This window comes from Lutjanus erythropterus, chromosome 5 (assembly GCF_056507025.1).
Source record: "Lutjanus erythropterus isolate fLutEry1 chromosome 5, fLutEry1.hap2, whole genome shotgun sequence".
In the NCBI taxonomy this organism is placed as follows: Eukaryota; Metazoa; Chordata; class Actinopteri; order Lutjaniformes; family Lutjanidae; genus Lutjanus; species Lutjanus erythropterus.
In genome coordinates, this window is record NC_139321.1 from 3,375,255 (window position 1) to 3,395,639 (window position 20,385).

At 37.2% G+C, this 20,385-nt stretch overlaps 1 protein-coding gene across 2 annotated transcripts in view; it reads right to left on the reverse strand.

The window, feature by feature from the left end:
* Positions 1-511: 511 nt before the first annotated feature.
* emx3 (empty spiracles homeobox 3) overlaps positions 512-20,385 on the reverse strand; it is a 29,569-nt gene continuing 9,695 nt past the window's right edge. For both annotated transcript variants that reach the window (XM_084718549.1, XM_084718548.1), the window contains 2 exons: positions 5,374-5,558; positions 512-679 (listed from right to left, as the gene is read on the reverse strand). In XM_084718549.1, the coding sequence (XP_084574675.1) occupies positions 512-679; positions 5,374-5,558 (353 nt within the window). The remainder of the gene's footprint in view (positions 680-5,373; positions 5,559-20,385) is intronic.

Genomic DNA, 20,385 nt, shown 5'->3' on the forward strand with positions numbered 1-20,385 from the left:
GGTGACAATAGTCAGGTGACCTTCATCGTCATGGAGCTCATTGTCATGGTTACAGCTCAAAAAATTACTTAGTTACATTTAGGAAAATATCGTGGGTTGGCTTATAAGATGTACATAGTTACATCATTTAAATTTACGTAAGTTCAGATCAGTCAACATCGTTTTTTAGGTTCTCTGACATTCGTGAGCAAACTGACATGCCATCTCTGCATGAGTCAGTACAGACTAAATGGCATGAAATGACACACGAGAAGCAAAAAAGGCGTTGAGATTACACGTGACATGACAAGACATTGCCGTGCTATAAATACGACATTTGGTGAGACCAGGATGCAGATAACAGAACTGAATCCAATCCTGTTCACGGACATCTCATTGTGGCCTTGAAACATGTGAAAAGGGCTCTTGAACGCACCTTAATATTAATTTGATTTCAGACTTGAACCAATATGACTTTCAGAAAGTATGTGTGTGTATATGTGTGTTCTTGAGTGTGTGTGTGTGTTGCAGTCTAGTCATCGCTGATGACGTCCACGTCCTCGCCGCTGGGCTGCTGCGTGGCTGCTCTCCAGCGGTTCACGTGCTGACTGCCCTTCCTCTTCTGCTGAGCGTCGGGAGACTCCTCCTCCAACTTCTGACGCTTGTGCTTCGTCCTGCGGTTCTGAAACCACACCTTCACCTGCAGAGAGACGGAGACAGGTGAGACTGAGTCTGCTTTAACACATGAAAGATCAATATAACACTACTTCAACGTGCAGATTGAAATATAGTATTATTCTCAGTTTTCCTGTTAAGTGATAATTAGACTAATAGTTAGACTCCATTTAAAAAAAAAACACTAATTTTATCATCATAAAAATACGCATCATTCAGACTGGAGAGAATGGTTCATCTTTCCACTGTCTCAACAATCACCAGCTCTGGTTTGGTCGACATAAACTCTAAATAAAAATATTCTGGAGAGGAGTTAGATGCAAAAGTACACTGGCTCTACACGCCGTTCCTGCTCGCTGCCTCTCTTCTGTAACTCTGTGAATTAAATAAGAGTTGATTTCAATCAAACAACCAGAGCTGGTGATTGTTGGAGCAGTGGACAGACGAAGCAGGACAGTTTTATTTTGCTTCTGTCAAATTCTGTTTGAATTAAAGGGTGTTTTAGGATTTCAATTTCAGTTTCAATTGGAGCCTAAAGTTTTGGTGCAACAGAAATAAATTTAATCCACTTTTAGAGTTAAAAGTAAACTGAGGATTAAAGAGATGTTTCAATTCAATCCTTTGCCATTGTAAGCTAGTTTAAAAGTTTGGTGCAACATAATTAACACACAATTAGTTAAACCATGATTTGTTTGGGTTTAAATATTAATCCTTGCATTTATGCAGGACTTTACTTACAGTAAAGTGCCCCATGTTCCACCAAAATGCATTACTATTACTTCCAGTCTTTCTTTTTCTGTCAACTCATTCAGAATGATCAGTACTATTAGTAGTACTGTTATCTTTGGACAGGCAGGCAGTTACCACAGCTCCTCCTGTATCGCACTAATCCTTCTAGTACTGACAGTAATAATAATAAATGTGTTGGAGTGTCACAGTGATTTAATGTCTTTACGCTGGTAAAACATGAATGTGACATGCAGAAGTGTTGGAACACGTCCGGCTCGGTCCTGTCTGCAGAGGTGAGCGCGCTGACTAAGAGCTCAGGTTGCACAATCTGTCAGAGTGAACTGATCTGTTCGTCAGCTTCCAGATCAGCTCCTCGGAGCTGCCAAGGGCCTTAGGTGACACTTTAATATTGGATCCTCTGTGTGTGTGTGTGTGTGTGACGGCACGCTGTGTAATTATGATGCCAATGTCACGCTGACAAATCTGTCGGTGTCATCTCAACGTGGACAAGTCGCATACTTTAAAACTCAGGACAAAAAAGGAAATGTGTGAAGAGGTGATTTTGTGTTGAGATTAAACTCAAAGCTGCTCTCTCTCACACATTTTCGATTTATCAGTTAGTTGTTTGGTCTATAATGTCAATCATTGTCATCAAAGCCCAAAGATGACGTCCTCCCATTGTCTTGTTTTGTCCAGAGCCCAAAGATAAGTAACAGAGGACTACAGAAACCAGAACGTTTTCACATTTAAGAGGCTGGAATCAGAGTTTTTTACTTTTTCTCCCTAAAAAAATCAATCGATCTATGATACGGAGTACTCAGAGCGCAGTTGCATAAACCACCTTAAGTATCAAACTTGAAATTTGTTCCTTAAGCTGACAGTTTCACTTAGGAGTGTTGCATAAAGCCTCTCAGGTTGTGTGTAGACTGAGGTTTTCGCAGCAGTTGCTGTCATAATACAGCACAGATGTGCTTCAGTTACCATGGTTACACATCACTTACATCGTTCTTTAATGTTAGACAGGATTATTGTCAGTTATTAGCTCACTTCTTCATATTGGACAATAGAGAGAAACAAAAAGGAAAAGAAGATGAGAATGTTTTTCTCCCCAAAGAACAAACACACAAATATAATAAAAACACAAACAGAGGATGAGACGAGAAGCAACAACATCAACGTGAGAAATCTGCTGTGAAACAAACCGCAGATGAAGAAATATGAAAATATTAGTGTGACAGCAAGAAAGGAGCCAAACATTGACAGGAGTTGACAACAACTGCTACAGCCGGGAAGCGAGAGGAGTATTTTTTAAATTATTGCCTCCTAAATACAGACACAAGTGGAATAGTTAAAATTACACTGAAAAGTAACAGTGTAGGCGTGTATTTAGTTTATATCTTCTTACTTAATATACTGTACTTTTATTTTTAGATTTGCTGCATATTTTTGGTGTGTAAAGCACCTTGTAAACTTTAAAGTTAAACAATTTTTAATCTAAGATAAGTTCTAATCAGACTTTAGCAAAACTAGGTTAAAAATGAGTAAATCCAGATGTAAAATTAAGCAGAGCCAAAATAAATTTGATTGCTGTTGGGACCTGGTAAGTATATTTCCTTTTCACTGCTCCTTGCATTGTTTGCTAGCTACATAAAAAGTTAACAAGACTTGATAGCTAATAAAAGTTATTGTATTTTTTGCTATTAAGCTAAAAGTTTGTAAAAAAAAAAAAAAAAAGTTATAGTATTGTTCCTTAGCTAACCAAAAAGTTAACAAAATGTTAGCTAGCTAGCTATTAGCTGTTAGCCAACAAGTCAGCCAGAGGGAAAAAAATAATCTCAGGTTAAAAAAGAGGTTTAAATCTAATCTTTCTTAATTTGAAGCTAGTTTTAAAGTTTAGCGCATCATAATTTAAAGTTAAACTGTTTTATGCTGGTTTAAACATTAATCGTTGTTGGTGCAACCCAGCCTATATATTCATTAACTTTCAAAGCACTGATAAAACACACCTCTGTGTGCAGGTTTAAATCGGTTTCTAAACTGATTTTCAATCTTTTTAATGGTCCTGAACATTTTGCATGCTACAGTCTGCAGTTATTAAACGTTTTTGGATCGAAGCCCTGACGTCTCTGCAGGAACGCAGATCGCTCGATCATTATTGTCTATAAAAGTGCAATGATTGCAAAATGTCTAATTTATGTCTGATTAATAAGTGCTGATGGCTGACTCCCTGCTGATTGATGGATTCCTCTCCCTTTCTCTCTTCCTGTCCTCTGTTGTGAAATTAGCTCATAAATAGTCGTGGATGATTCACAGCATTTCAGTGGCGTCAGGGCTCGTATCGCCGTGGCGACCTGATGACAAACACTGTCAATCACTCCTGAGAAAAGGTGGAGGGAGCGTCTCAGATCTGACTAACCGTCGACTCACTTCCCCCCCATCATTCCTCTGATCTGGATAAACGCCAGCGGCAGCCTGACATCAGACTTTATCCTGAGATACACTGAGGAGGAAAATATAGTCGCTTTTACTCTGAAAACTCGGATTATGCTGAGATACACCAGCAAGAAAATTAAGGTGCTTTTACTCTGAAAACTAAATTTATCCTGAGATATGCCGATGATGAAGATAAAGACGCTTTTACTCTGAAAACTCGGATTATGCTGAGATACACCAGCAAGGAAAATAAAGATGCTTTTACTCTGAAATGTTTCAGACAAATGCAAAGCAGGACATCTATGGTCGTTCAGTCAGATTTTCTAGAAGATAATTTGTTGTTGGTTAATTTTATGGACAGTTTACATTCATTCATATTTGTTTTAGAGGATATTGTCTATCTATATTGTATTGTGTATTGATAGTGTTTAAGATTTTTTTTCAGTAGGCTACTGAATAGATTTTTTTGATGGATCAATCATTTGTTAATAAATTCTGCTTGTCATTTGATTTTAGTTTGTTTTTCTGGACAGTTTATATTTTATTCATTCATTCATCCATGAAGAAATTGTCATGTTTACTTAAGTCATTTTTTTAAACACTCATTCATATTAGGGTTACAAATTTTGCGCATGATTTTCTCATTTTCATTTCACCCTCCGTTTTTTTTTCCCCTCAAATGTCTCTACCCGACAAAACAATGAGGTGTGATTACTGCCATTTCTAATCTACTGATTAATCATCCATCAATGAATTTTAAATTGATTACAATAATTAATCATAAACAAGTCCTATTCACTCATTCATTTCTAGACAGATTTTATTCATCCATTCATGCCTCCATCTTTCAGGCATATTTTCTAGAATATTCTGGACAGTTTTTATTCTGTTGAGCTGTTTTTGTTTGCTGGACAGTTTTTCTTAAATCCATGGATTCATTCATTCATTCTTTCATTCATTCTTTCATGTTTTCTCAGATAATGCTAGTGAATTAAGTATTTCATCCATTCATTTGTTTGCTCACTCATTCATTCATTCATTCATTCATGTTTTCAGAAATTGTAATGTTTTCTTTAGCGATTTCTAACTTGTAGTTTCTATTTATTTATCCCTCATCATTGATTCAGCCATTTATTCTGGAAGGAGATCACTGTCACAAACTGTTTCTTCAGGATGTTTTTTGTTTATGTATTATTAATTAATTCGTTCATCCATATTCACTGAAAGATTTTTTGTTTTTATTGACTTTTATATATTTTTTTCAAATAATTTAATGCTTCAAATGATTTACTTATTCCTTTTCTTGGGTTCTAAAGAAAATCCTGTTCCATTTACCCACATTTTGTTTTGTTCTTTTTCATTCATTCATTCGTTATTAACTTATTTTCTATTTTTCTGGACAAATGCATTCATCCATCCTTCATTCATTCCGTCCTTTACTCATATTTATTACCTCTTTATATTCTTTTACTCTGTATTAGTAGATAATAAAACATTGCCTGTCCTCCATTACCCATCATGCCCTTCTCCTCGCCCTGCGTTTCCCATCATGCCTACCTGCGTCTCGGTCAGACACAACCCGCTGGCCAGCTGCTTCCTCTCGGCTCCGACGACATAGTGATTTTTCTCAAAGGCTCGTTCCAGACGCAGCAGCTGCGACGGCGAGAACGCCGTCCGGATCCTTTTAGGTTTCCTGGAGAACGGACCGTGAAGCAGCAGGTTCTCTGGACTGCTGTCCTCCCCTGGACACAAACAACCAAACAACACAACGGTTAACAAACAACAACCTGCAGTGGAAGTCAGGGACCCCCAGTTTGATTTGGGGCCTCTTTTGAAAAATGACAGGGGCCCTTTAATGAACAAACATTAATAAAAATGTTATTTAGAGTTGCAACAATTGTTTCAGTCATTTTTGAAGCAAAAATATATCAAACATTATCTGGTTTCAGCTTCTTAAAAGTGAGGATTTGCTGTTTTTCTTTGTCATTTATGACATTAAATGAAGAGTCTTTGAGTTTTGGACTGTTGGTTGGGCAAAAGAAGGAATTTAAAGACGTCACTTTTGACTCTGAGAAATTCTGATGAGCATTTTTCCACAATATTTTGAGATTTTATACAATAAATGATTGATCGATTACATGTGAAAATAACAACCAGATTAATCAATGATGAAAATAATCACTTATTTTAGTTTATAAAACATTAAACATCTCATCCATCATGCAGTCACTGAAATGTTGCAATAATTGATTAACATAAATATGCAGTTAATGTTAATAATAACTAATGGTTCAAGCTGTTTCAGTGTGAGATGCACTTTAAAACTGACACATCTGTCCCTCCATCCTGGGAAAAAAAAAACAGTGTGACCTGGTACCTGAGGCCTGCAGGCTGCAGGTTGAGTCTCACTGGTTGTGATGGTACAGCTTGTACAAATCCCCAGTTGAATGTCTGCAATTAAATCATTTCAGGACTGACTGGTTTCCTTCTCTTCTTTTTTTCCCCATGTGTTATTATCTCTGTTTTTCTTTTTATCCTGTTTTAACCAGCAGTACTTACCTTAATCTTTATTTATATTCTTAGTACTATGTTTTGTTGCTATGAACAAACATGCCACAGCAAATTTCTTCCATGTGAAAATATACTGGGCAATAAAACTGGTCCTGATTCTGATTATGCAAAATTTTATTGGCTGTTTGATTTTGGTGAGAGTGAGTTGCATTTGTCCTGTTAATCACTTGTGGACAATTTCACCAATTTTAGAGCCTTTATTCTAAAACCAATATATTTTGTATTTTGGACCAATGTTGTTATCATACTTTTAAAGAAATATTTTAGGGGCTTTAATGGCTTGATTTGAGGTCAGCAGGGCTGGACATTAATTGGAATCATATCTAGGGCTGCACAAACTATTTTGATAATCGATGAATCTGTTTGAGTAATTTTCTGAGAAAAAAAGTCACATTTCAACTCATTTTTTTGTTTCTTTACTCCTCTGTGACACTAAACCGAACATCTTTACGAGTAAAATATGACATTTGAGGATGTCATCTTAGGCTTTGGGAAACACTGATTGACATTTTTCACCATTTTATGACATTTTAAAACCAACAACTATTAAAACATTAATCAAGAAAATAACTGACTGATTATCAATCAACTGTGAAAATAATTGTTAGCTGTCGAATTAAAATAACAGTATGGCCAAGAGCAAAATCTAAATCACAGGACCAGAATCAAATCGTAATTTATTTTTTTTTTAAAAAAGGAAAAATGTGAGAAAACAGTATTTTAATGAAGTACTGTAGTCCTGCAGAGACCTGATCTACAAATTTTTATTCTTCAAATGTAAGAAAATGTTTGTTTGGTGCAAACTTCAACAAATGTCACATTATCAGGATTTTAATTTAAGTTTCTCTTCAAGTAAAAATGAAAAATTGTAACGCCAAAATGATCATTCCCACTAATCATATTACATTCGTAATTTCAGTCAAATAATCAAAAAATGACTTTTGTTTTTACCACATTGTGCAGCTGTATTGATAAGACAGATGAAGTATGACAGGAAATGAGAGAGGAAGAGCAGAGGGACACACATTTTGTTGTGAGACTGGTTTGTAATTGTGTCGATAAAAACAAAAAAGTTTAATTTCAGTTGGACTTTAACCCTCAAACAGCCGAGTGAAGAAGTGAGACCGAACGGTGACCGAACACCGTGTGTGTGTGTGTGTGTGTGTGTGTGTGTGTGTGTGTGTGTGTGTGTATGTGTGTGTGTGCTGTTTGTTCTGGGATTCTCTGGTTAATCTGATCAAACACCTTGTGTGTATGAGAGTGTGTGTGTGTGTGTGAGTGTGAGTGTGTTGCAGCAGTTATTTGTGTGTAGGTCAGAAGCCGCAGGCTGAACTCTGACTCAGTTTTGTTTGTTTTTTTAAGTGATGACATCATCATGTTGTGGTGATGCAGCAGCAGTGAAGCGCTGACAGAAATCTGAACGTTGTTTTGATCTACTTTCATATTTTTGTTGTAGTTTTTAAGTCACAATATGAGGAACGTGATCTGGCAAAATGAACATCCAACACAGAAGTCTGTGACGTGAAGTCTTTACTCTCAAAAGAGACATTTTTGGCAGAAATAAAAGAAAGAAAATGAAGCTGCACACATGAGAGAAGTGCAGGTTGATCTGTCACCTTTCTTAAAAAGACTGACGAGGAACAAAATGGAAACTACCACAAAGAAAAAGAAATGCAGGTACAACCAAGACTGAAACTATTGATCTATTGATCAGCTGTTACTGAATCAAGCGCAGAGCAGCACATACAGATGTTACAAGCTGAGGACGACCTCTCGGGATGGTAACGTGTCCCACATCGTCCCTCACAAACACTGTTTGTCTATGAAGATAACTGCTTCCACGAAAGCAGCAGCTCAGCTACAAATATCCCTTTACTCATGATAACTAATGATATATTTTTCAGTCATTTCAAGTTACATCAGGCTCCACTAAACCACCTGAAGACTGACGCCAAAATAAATAAACCCGATAACCAGCTTTTATTCTTCAGTGTGTCAGTAAAGTTGACTTAAATGCACAACGTGTGAATTCTGCTGCTGGGAGTCTCTCACATCAAAACAACGACAGACGACGCAGTTTGAAGATGTAGTGAAGTAGCAAAGGATTATGGGACAGAAAGCTTGGGATTATTTTATTTACTAAATCAGCGCTCACTTCCTGATAGGAGGAAAATCCTCGACAGAAAAATCCTTTGAAAAGCTTCCATCAAAGTGAACCCCAGTTTCCACCGTTCACACAGTTGCCCAGTGGTGTGAATTATTAGATAGTGACACATCAAAGTCCCTGATTGATTAACACCTATTTTTCTTCTCATCCTCGCTCTGATTGGCTTGTCAGCCACTCATTGCCTCTTTTGTTTGGTTGGTTTTAGAGACTTACTTTGCATAAATATGAACACAGCTGTACCTTGAGTTATTGGCGTGTCTTTGGGCACAAAAAGCTCGACAGGTCTAATCGTTTTTAGCAGAAATGTAGCATAATTACCTTTAACACCAAGTTTCACTTTTAGCAGTTTGACAAATACTGCAGATCTACTGAGACTGGTTTTAGTTATTGTGAAGGTTATTGTGTAGATTGTTTTGTTGATATTTATTTATTAATGTATTTATTACCAATTTCACGTGTAGTTTTTTAAGCTTGCAGCCTTTTTAGTTTTGTGATGAACAGTGTTTCTTTTATTTTCGACATCTGAGTCACTTTTTAATGACATCAATTTCTTAACTGTGCGTACTTTTTGCTTTTCTTTGTTTTATATCATTGTAAACTGAATATTTTTGTTGGTCGGACAGAACGAGACGTGAAGACATCAGCTTGGACTCTGGTGACTTCTTATGGACATTTTACTTTCAGTTTACTTTTAGTGGAAATGAATAAAATTGTCTTTTCATGTTTTATCTGACGGATGCAGTTACTTGGCTGAATTCAATTTTATATGCAAAGCAGAGAAAATACATAAAGAACTGTTGTTTAATGACTGATCTTCAACTGAACCAGAACATTTTAAACTGCTTAAAATCATAAATGATTGGATTCTCACCAACATGGACACACTTACTTTGAATATTTCAGTGCATTTTTTCACTGTGGTGCAAATAATTTTACTTCAGTGGTTTACAGGATTTGATTTTTCACCACTGAGATGATCGCGATTTAAAAAAAACAGAAACTAATTTGTTTATCAGACGTGTTGATGTGCGGTCGAGTAAATCCGTCCGATCTGAGCGAGACGAGTCGGTAAAAATGGACGTTGTGTTTGTCTTTGTGTCCTCGTCGTCGCCTCAAACCCACATGAAACATTTGCTTTATTTTTCTGACGGTTTATTGAAATCTCACGTAAATCTTTCAAATGTATTTTACATAAAAACAAATCCACGCACGACTTCTCCTCAACCACTGCGGCTCGGCTGAAAGGAGTCGCAGACGGCGACATGCCGCACGCAAAAAAGTCGGTTGCTCGGCGGCAAGGGGGACAATGATGGCGTGCAGAAAGCAGACACGTGCTCACGCCTTTAATCCAATGTTAGCATGTCTGAAGTGATATTCATATGCAAACTGGCAGCCGGAGCCGTGACTGATGGAGGCTACCGGGCGTCTCGGTTTGCAAATGCGACGGTTGATTTCTGTTGAATGTCACACGAGATGATGCTTCAGCGTAACAAAGACAGCGAGTTTACAGTCGGGTCTGATATGTTGATCTGGTCTGAGGTCATCTTTTGTAAAAGCTGAAGAATCAAAGTTACAAAACTTTTCTTTAAAAGTTTTCCTGCTTGAGCAGAAATTATCAACTGCAGGGAAACTCTGAATTCCTCCTTTAACCCAAAATACATGAAGCTTCTGCTGACGTCCAAGTGCTCCATCTGTCAGGAGTTTTCTTGCCTACATTTTGATTTTTCTTCTTTAGTGTTATTTACCATTTGTTCCTGACAACCTGAGGAATCACAGATCTTAAGAGTTCACTCAGAGTCCAGATCTCCACCAGGTAACAGACGGTTAATGATTCTGGAACAGAGCTGAGCTAAAAGTTCAATTTATCACATTTATAACAAACCAAATTTTGTAAAAGGCAGTTCAGAAATAAGCGAGTTACAGTTGATTTTGTAGTGAAGTTTGCATCTCTCGACCTTGAATGCTACAATATAGCGACCGCACAGATGCATAGTGGTGACGTAGAGCAGCAGATTTATTCGTGTCGTATCGTGTTGAGTTGTATGTTGTCTGACGTAGAACTATTTGAAAACTTAGTTTTTGCAACAGAACATAATGTAGATTGTTTTTATTTGTTGGCTTTATATGCATCATTTTGTTTATATTTGATCATTTTTCAGAATTTAGGTTTAATATGTACATATATTTTGCTCTATTTGTGTTTCTTAATTTATTTATATATTAATATTTATATGAGATTATTTAAAAAACAGAAAAATTCACCATTTTACTGTCTTGATATCATTCTGGACAACAAAGTTTATTGTTAAACTAAAATATATTGCTTCCATCACATATATTTGTTTACACAAGTGTTAACCATCATTGCAAAAAAATGTGTGCATATATTGTGTATGTTCTGTATATATATCTACATTGTCCCCAGAAATCCAGTTTCAGTCGGGTCCTACACAACAGTTAACACTAGTTGGTGCATTAGAGTTCAGACCTGTAATTTACCCATGGTGCAATAGTACAACAGTGCAATGCAACATTAAACCTGCTGGCAAAAGTGGTTCGAGTCGGTACATGTGCGTGCTTGAATACTCCTGTTTACACTGCATATGATGGTATGTCTATTAATGTATTTTTATTTCCATTTCTATTTGTTTGTGTTTGAATTCCGATGTGCTCGTACTCTGTTCCTCTCCGCTCAAATACATGTCAAGACTTTACACTGAGACTACACTATTTGAGGTTAAAGGTTCACAGCAGCTCCAGTTTGTCCCTAAATAAAAGAATACGCTCATCAAATCTGATGTTGAACTGATCTTTTTTCAAAGGCAGTATCTTACTCAGATAAATCAAAATCCTATCAAAGAAACTCAGCTGCTCTTCTAGAAAACAAAAAAAAAGAAACGCTGTGAGTAAAACCTTCACTGATCCGTCTGGAGAGGATCAGACGCTGTTGGTCCTTAATGAACAAGAAGTTTCTCACCAGCTGATGAGGAAGAAAAAAAAACTTAGCTTGGATGTAAAGGCTTCTGTTTGCAGGCTGCGTGTTTCAGAAGTCTCTAATGACCTTTACTTTAGAGGTTTTAACCCTTTTAACAGCAGCGGCTGACACACTGGAAGCAGGTAATGACAACATGCTGCAGCCTAATGACAGAAAACCCTCCGTCACACACAGACAACAACAACAACAACGTCAACAACAAGTTTCTGACCTGTGAAGAGGTTAAAACTGAACATCAGCAAGAAAAAGGAGCTGACGAGGGCAATAAAAATTATTCTGTGCAATCATTTCTCATTTTCAGCTCTTTAAACTCTCAATGTTCTCCTTAAATTCTGCCTTACATTTCTTCACAGTCACATGAAACATTTTCCAGAGAACACAACATCACATCTATTTATATTTTCCCTTTCTGCTTCTCATGCCTCTTCATTCAAGCTATTTTCAACCAAAGACTGCAACATTTCATCAAATGGGAACCAGTCTACCAGTCTATACAAGTTTTCTGCAAACAACCAACCTGATTTGCATAAAAACACAACTTCAAGTTTTGCTTGGAAACAACTTGAGTGACCTTAAAAGCAGGTTCAGAAACCTCAGAACACATTTCTTTGCTTTTCATTTCTGAGAATCTCAGTTTAAAGACAAGACACCGGGGCTGCAACCGACGATTATTTTCTTTATCAATTAATATGCTGATTATTTCCTTGTTTAATCTATTACTTGTTTGGTCCAAAAAGAGTCAAATGTCCCAAGATGACATCCTCAAATGTCTTGCTTTGTCCACAACCCAAAAATATTCCATTTACAGTCAGAGAGGAGTAAAGAAACCAAAAAATACTCACATTTGAGAAACTAAATTCAGAGAATTTGACCGTTTTTCTTATTAAAAAAAACAACGCAACACAATTAATCAATCATCAAAATAGTTGGCAATTAATAATAAGTTAATAATCAGCTTATTGTTGCAGCTCTACAAGACACTGACCCACAGAATCCCAGTTGATTAGTTAGTTACTCCGTCTGTGAATCAACTTCATGTTTCTGCAAATTAAAACCAAACGACACTGATCTGAAATAAACCTACACACTTTCCTTCTGAACATGATGCATATTGGTTCTCATCCTTTCTTCATTTCCAACGAAACCTGTCACAAGTAAAGGATAATGTACAGTGAGGAGGTCGTTACTGTGAAATACATCCTGACAGGATGATGTGATGCAATGGTGACTGTAAAATGATTTTATGGCTTTATTTCACAATAATAACCTGCTCACTGTACATTATCCTGTTTGTTATCTGGTTATGTACCAAAACATATCAATAATTTGACACAAAATGTAAAATGTTTTTAACGATTTTAGTGATTTAAGAATGATGTTATTGTTCCTGCAGATCATAGAAACAGAACAGTCTGTTCTTCATAACAACGGTCTGTTATACAGAAATAACAGACCTTAGACTGCTGTAGTTGACCAATCAGAATGGAGTATTTATCTGAGTACCTGTATCAGCACAACAGGATGAAACAAACAAACAAATTTCAGATTTCCATCCTGTTGTTTTCCAACATTTGAGGTTTGACTGGTGCTCCTTTAATAATCTTGTTTCGGGCTGCAACTAAGGCTTATCTTCATTATCCATTAATTTGCCAAATATTTTATGATTAATTGATTAAAGTTCAGTTTTTTCAACTGTGAAGATGCATTGGTCAAAACTGAAGTCATATTATCAAAACTCTTCACTCGTGAGTGAAACAGAAGTCTGTGTGGACCAAACTGTGAATCACTGTTTTCACACAAAATGCATTCAATGACCACATGAACTCTTCTGCTCTCATTCATGCTCCACCAGCTGCACAACACTTTATATCTGCAGCACAGTTTTCAAAACTGTTACACAAACATTCAAAACAGAATGATGCCAAATTTCACGCACTTCTGCAGTAAACATTGATACTCAAAGAAAGACAGAAAATCTCTGCAGGATATTTACAGTAAAATAAAATAATTCACACACAGCTGACTGCAACTTCAGCTGAAAGCCACCCAGGTGTCCTGTTTTTAATTTTGAGAAAAAAGAAGATGGCTTTAGGATAGATATGTTTGTAATCGTGGATCAAGGATGAGAGTGAAGGGCGTTACTTTCAAAGATACGACACAACAGAAGATATGAGATGTGATGTTGATGAGAATTTGTGGCCTCATGTGGAAGAAACTAGAACCCTTTATAATTAGAAACCATTGAATATCAGGAATTTGCTTTAAGTTTGAACTTACTTTTCACAAAAATAAAATTCCAGTAATATATGCAAAGATATAAGAAAACAGAAAAAACAAAAGACATTGAAGCACTATTGTTACATCTACTTCAGTACAGTAAAAAAAATAAAAAGATGAAGTCCAAAAACCAAAGACTCTTAATTTACCGTCATAAATGACCAAGAAAACGCGCAAATCCTCACATTTAAGAAGTTGACAATGGCAATTTTTTTGCTTGAAAAATGACGAATCAATTTTTAAAACAGTTGGTGATTAATTTTCTAAGGATTAGTCATAACACATCCTGTCTTGTTGCATTTTATTTTGTCAATTTTTGTTCAAAATTTGCTCAAAATTTCCACTTGTTTCTTTTGATTAGCATCAATAATTTGTATACTCCAGTAATATTTTAAATACTTAAATTATTCAAGTGATATCTGTCCAGTTCTGTTTTCTCTACAAAGTCCAAAAGGCAAACAGAAAGCTAAGAAAGGCTTGCTGTAATAGTGGCATACAATTAACAGAAAAAGACATCAATTCTTTGTAGTCTGCACCTAAAATGTCATTTTCCAGCCAGAGAAAATGTGCAGAGGTTTCACACAAAACATACAGATTGCATCATCTTTACCTGCAAAACATGAGTAATAAGGAAACTTATCAGAAAGTGACTAAAACTAAATTTGTAGCAGATGAAAAGGGGCCAAAAATCTGAATCAATACTCTTTCGAGCACTGAATTTAGTTGCAAAATGCTGCAAAAACAAACTGACTGCAGAGAGACGAGGACATACTTCTGTCTCTGAACTCTTCGCTGACAAACGGCTTCAGCTGCTGTGACGACAGAAGAAGAAGACATGAAGAATGTAAACAGAGACGATGAAGTACCAGCTGTCAATCAAACAAGCTGATTTGTCTGTTGAGCCGGAGCGGCTACTGCTGCTAATGCTAACAACAACTCTGTCCTTCTTCTTCTTCTCCTGTCTGTGACAGGTACGACTCAGAGGGAAGCTCCAACATGGAGGCCAGATAGAAGAAGAGGAGGAGGAGGAGGAGAAGGTGCTCTGTTCCAGTATTTGTTGTCTCATAGTCATTAAATAATATCAGGGAGAGAAAGAGGAAGGGAGAAAGTAAAGAAGATGTGCAAAGACAGGAAGAAGAGGAGGAAGAGATAGAGAAGCCAAAACAAAAGTGAAAAACAAAAAAGTTAAAGGCCCTTTGAAGAGTTTTTGACGTCTAGTCGTGCCAAGATATGTTCAGATGTTCAGATTATCATCCATAGTGATCTGATCACAGGCCGACAGCTCTGAGTACAGGACGCTTTGAGATCCTGTCTCTCAGACCACATTCAGAAGTGGTCTTGGCCGCATGTTCTTACTGCAGCATGGATGCAATGTGACCACCTGCTCAACTCAGCATGACATCCTTTAAGTCCATCATTTGTTTCATTAATATTGTGAATTATGTGTCTGGGCCCTCACATGAATAACCCCAGATTCCCTTGAAAAAATGTGCCATTTTGTTAGTTATTCAGTCAAGAGAAACTTTATAAACTTTGTGAAACACTGTCTACAACAAATTCTTAATCATTTGGGCCTTCTTGTAAAAATCGGCAAATGTTCAACATCAAGTTATTAAGAGTTAAGAGAGGAGGAGGAGGAGGAGGAGGAGGAGGAGGAGGAGGAGGAGGAGGAGGAGAAGGAGGAGGAAGAGTGATACAAAAACAAAAGAACTTCAGAAAGGAAAAGAAAGAAAAGGACTGTTTCTGACAGGGACGTGGTCATCAAACACGTGCTGACTGATGTCTGAAGGAGAACAACTTTGGATAAAAATCTGTGTCTTCCTCGTCACAACATGTGACCACACACTCACACACTCTCTCTATTACAGGCACTCAAACCTCTAAACACTTTATTATTAATAAGCCAAAAACTCAAGGCACAATAAAATATTTATCACAATATTTATCAAGCCAGACTGAACCAGTCAGCTGGCTAAACTTCAAGAACGTCTTTAGAACATAAAAACCTGCATTACCTGCAATTTTCTGCTGTTGAACTCAGACAAAACTGATGTTTTTGTACTTGACCCTGAACATCTCCGAAACTCAGGATGTCTGTCAGTTCCCACATAAAACAAACCACAAGGAGCCTTTTTTCACCTCATCGCAAACATCGCTAAAATCACACAAACTGTCTGAAACAGTTGTAGAAAAAAAGTCTATGTGTTTCTTACTTTTAGTCTGGATGCCTGTAATTAGAATTAATAGATCTAGATTGCTGGGGGATTTCCCATGATGCACTGAGCAGAGTTTTTCCTCACCATGGTCACCTTAGTGCTCGCTCTTAGTGGGAACAACTGGATTTATAAAGAGAGCAGTCTAGACCTGCTCTGTTTGAAAAGCACCCTGAGAAAACTATGGATCTATAAAAAATAGCATTGAAATGAAATTATATATATAAAAAACATTTGTATATTTTTCCCTTTTAACTTAAAATGCTTCTGCTTTCTTTCTTTAATAAAATAAATGACAAGTAAAAGCCACGACCAAAGTATGAGCACAAAATTGGCATGAATTGTCTTTGTGAATGAATGCTTGAATTATTTATGTATAACTACAAAACAAAAACAACGCAGCAGTCAGCAGCTGTCCTTTTAAAAAATAAAATAATTAACAATTTAATATCACAGTAGATATAACAGATATCATTTTTATTACGATATTGAGATATTTGAAACATTTATCCCTATTATTACTTATTGTGTACTTAAAGTGTTTTACCTTTGTTTACTTTAACTTGTTATACTAAATAAAGATTTTTTTTATGTAATGAGAGGAAGAGGAGGAGGGGGAAAGATGTGGACGAGGAGTTAAAGAAGCCAAAACTAAATGTTCGTGTGTGTGTGTGTGACATTAACACAACAAATCAGTGAGAAAATGGTGAGAGTATTTTCACTGAGGAGGAGGAGGGTTGTTGGGGCAGATGGCACATCAGGTTCCCCTGGCACTGAAAACAAGTTCAGACCTGTCACAGAGAAGTGTGTGTGTGTGTGTGTGTGTGTGTGTGTGTGTGTGTGTGTGTGTGTGTGAGTGTGAGAGAGAGAGAGAGAGAGAGAGAGAGAGAGAGAGCGCTCAAAATCTCCTTTAACAGAAAGACAACAAGCACCAATCAGGACATGAGGTTGTGAGGAAAAACAAAGAAAATAAATAAAAACTATAAAACGACAGGCAGCGTTCACGTTGTGTCGTTCAGATCACGATCATCAGCAGCCGAGTGAGAAACACCGTTCACGTCGGCCTCCAACTCGCCCAAAAACAAACAGACTAACTGATTCTCGTTTCACTGAACAAACCACCGCAGATATTGGACAACACAAAGTTTTTCCCAGCTAGCAGCAGTCACAGGACGAGAGGAAAAGCAGCCTGGACCGGGCCTTTTTTTTTTTTTTAAAACAGTGGCACTGCTGTCCTCTTTCCAGTCCAGTTTATTATCCAAAAAGACACCAAGTTACTCATCAACAAAACCACCTCGAGAGCTACAACTTCAATCACAATTCGAGCTTATTTCAACTCCCACAACACTTCATTGTAGAACAATTTATTCTTGTTTCTTTCCAGCAAAACTCTGCTGCCTTCACTCTCAGCAACAATCAATAATTATATAAACTCATTTATTGTGGGGTTTTTTTTCAAATGACTGCTTAGCAACACTTCCTGCTGATGTTTCATGTTGAAAGTTTATCATAAATGTGAGTTCTCACCCATGTTTGATGATAAAACATCAAAAATCATAAATATACATTAATCCTCTTCTCTGTAGTGCTGTTCATCCATCTAGATTGTTGTGGTGTGAGTTAGATATCAGCCTTCTCTACAATATAATGTGAGTAGATGAGACTCAGCTTGTGGTGCCAAAAAAAGAAAAATATTTGAAAGACTCAACAGCAATGTCCCTTTCCAGAAATCAAGGAGTGGAATCTGAGCAGTTTCATGTAGGAACTACTACTTCTTCTTTCTATCGACACCGAATACAGAAGGAAACGTGCATCTAGTCATAGAGGAGAGGCTCGTGACAGCCCAAGTTAAATATTAAGGGCGTCGTCTTCAGCTCATCAGTGAGTTAAAGTGCCATCTAATTCTGTTATATTCAATAGAAGGAGGATATCTCTACTAAATCATTTTAAAAAACATAATAATGAAAAGACTGAAAATAAAATGGTTCAACATTGCAATTGTGGCTCCAAACTGGAACTATTACAAAGAGAAGTGCAGGAGAATATTTCGAGCAACCGTGTGAAAAATAAAGTGGGCCACAGTGAACTGAGCACAACCGCTAGTGGCTTCTTAAGAAATGCCAGTGAAGTGTCCACAGCACCTGCAGCATCAAACTGCACCACGGTTTTGATCTGTCCTGCACATGGCTGCAAGTCCCACCAGAAGTGTTTCAGCAGGGGAGCGTTTTACCCGCCTGATGATGTTTAATTGCTCAGATTATGTTGATTTGTTCTCTTTCCTCGCCGTTTGTGGTTCTACCATAGTTAAATAGTTTCTTTCCTGTCTGTCTTTATGATCACAAGTCTGCACAAGGTCTTTTATTTTGAAAATTAACCAAATTCACTCTTTTTTTTCTGTCTGACTTCACGCCTGTTCAACCTGCTCTGTGCAAATCGATGTGGCATCTGTCAAAAATAGAGTTGGCGTACCAAGCTGCTGCTGCTGCAGGACGAATCAAAAGCATTGTGTAGAATCACCACGATCAGCTCCGGCTGATGTGGTGCAGCCGTGCCTGGTGGAATCTAACTGGAAAAGTCGCATGCAATGTAAAAAGTTTGAAAAACACATATTTGGATGTATAAATGGCACTACAGGTGAGAGGAAAAATACATATTTTTGATTTGAGGTTGAACTGTCCCTTTAAGGTGCTCAGAAATAAAAGGAAATTTGAATAGCAACTCGACTGCAGCAGCTGATGAAGACCATGTGATTTTTCCAGAACAGGTAGGATTGTTTGAGGACAAGGGTGAACTTTAAACCTCAGCTGCCTTGAGGACCCCCGTGCACCAAGAGAGCCCTGGTGGTCCTGAGACCCTCACCTCCGCCCTCGCTCTCACGCCTGATCTCAGAAACAGGAGACAGAGAGGTGAGCGGAGGCTGTCAGCTGCTTCCAGCTAATGAATAAAAATGTGTCTGAGTGAACGGAGGAGCAGCAGACTGTGAGAGGAGGAGGAAGAGGAGGAGGAGGAGGAGGGAGTTAATGGGATCACCTGTGTGGGAGAGCAGCGACAGGTAACTCAGCTCTGTTTACTCAAATCTAGCAGAGGACAGAAAGCTTTTCTACTGATAGATCTTCTTCCTCTGTGCCGCAGATCTGCACACAGTCACACTGTTCTTCCTTCATCACCATGAACACACACACGGTTTATTTTGCAGCTGCCTGGATGGAAACCTGTCTGTTAAATAGAGCCCGGAGAGTCTTATTTAATGGAAGTTATTCAGACAGCACATCTGGGAATTTAGAGTTTCTCAAGGGAGCCATTTAGGCCCTCTCATGTATCCCATAATGATTTACCTCTTATACTAAATAAAAAAGATAAATTAACTATACACTGCAGTATACTAGTCTTAATTTTGCTCTATTGCGAGGTCGACCATGTCACCAAAATAAAGGCTGACTAACTGTCAGACAGACACCTTAACCCCAGGTTGACACAGGCTTAAGATGCATGTTGCCATGGTAACAATCAGTGGCACCAACTGATAAGGAGCAACAAACAAAAAAAAAAAAAGAGGAAAACGTGGCTCATTATTTGTGGTTTGCCAACATTGTTATGTCTCCATTTCCATTTTATATCTTTTTTGAACATGTTTGATGCTCCACATATTTCTTGCTGGAGTAAACAGTGCTGCAGTCAGACTTTTTTTTTTTTTTTTTTTTTTAAAAGGGTCTTAATTCACCAAGAATTAAACTACTTTGTGCAACAGAAGAGTTTAGACATCTAACTTAAGTTTGACTATCTCAAAGTTTATTTTGTGAACCTGGCCTCAGTAGATCTGACTGCCGTCCTGAACATGGAGTGAGATATTATCAAAAAACAGACTCTTGCAAACTGATATTCAACACATCGAATACAAAAAGCGGTTCAGCTGGAGCACGAGCTCTTTATAAATAAAACAACCAGAACAACCAAGAAACTACAGGAACCATGGGTCACTTTAAAAATGTACTCCAATACAGTTACTAATTACCTGTTAAAAAATGTAGTCAGTAATGTATCACAACATAAAGGTAATGTAACTTGATTACTTACTGCTGCTTTTGGATTACCTCAGTATAAAATATGGTGAAATTGCCAAATCTTTCTAATAGTGTTTTTACAGCTGCAACTGATGATAATTTCATCATTGATTAATTGTTAATAATTAGTTGTTTTGTTCATGAAATGTCAGAAAATAGCAAAAGAAAATTGATCAGTGTTTCCAAGTCCACAACTAAAAAAAATATTTCATTTATTGTCAGAGAGAAGTACAGAAGCCAGAAAATACTCCCATTTAATTTTGACATTTTTTTTTCTTAAAAAAT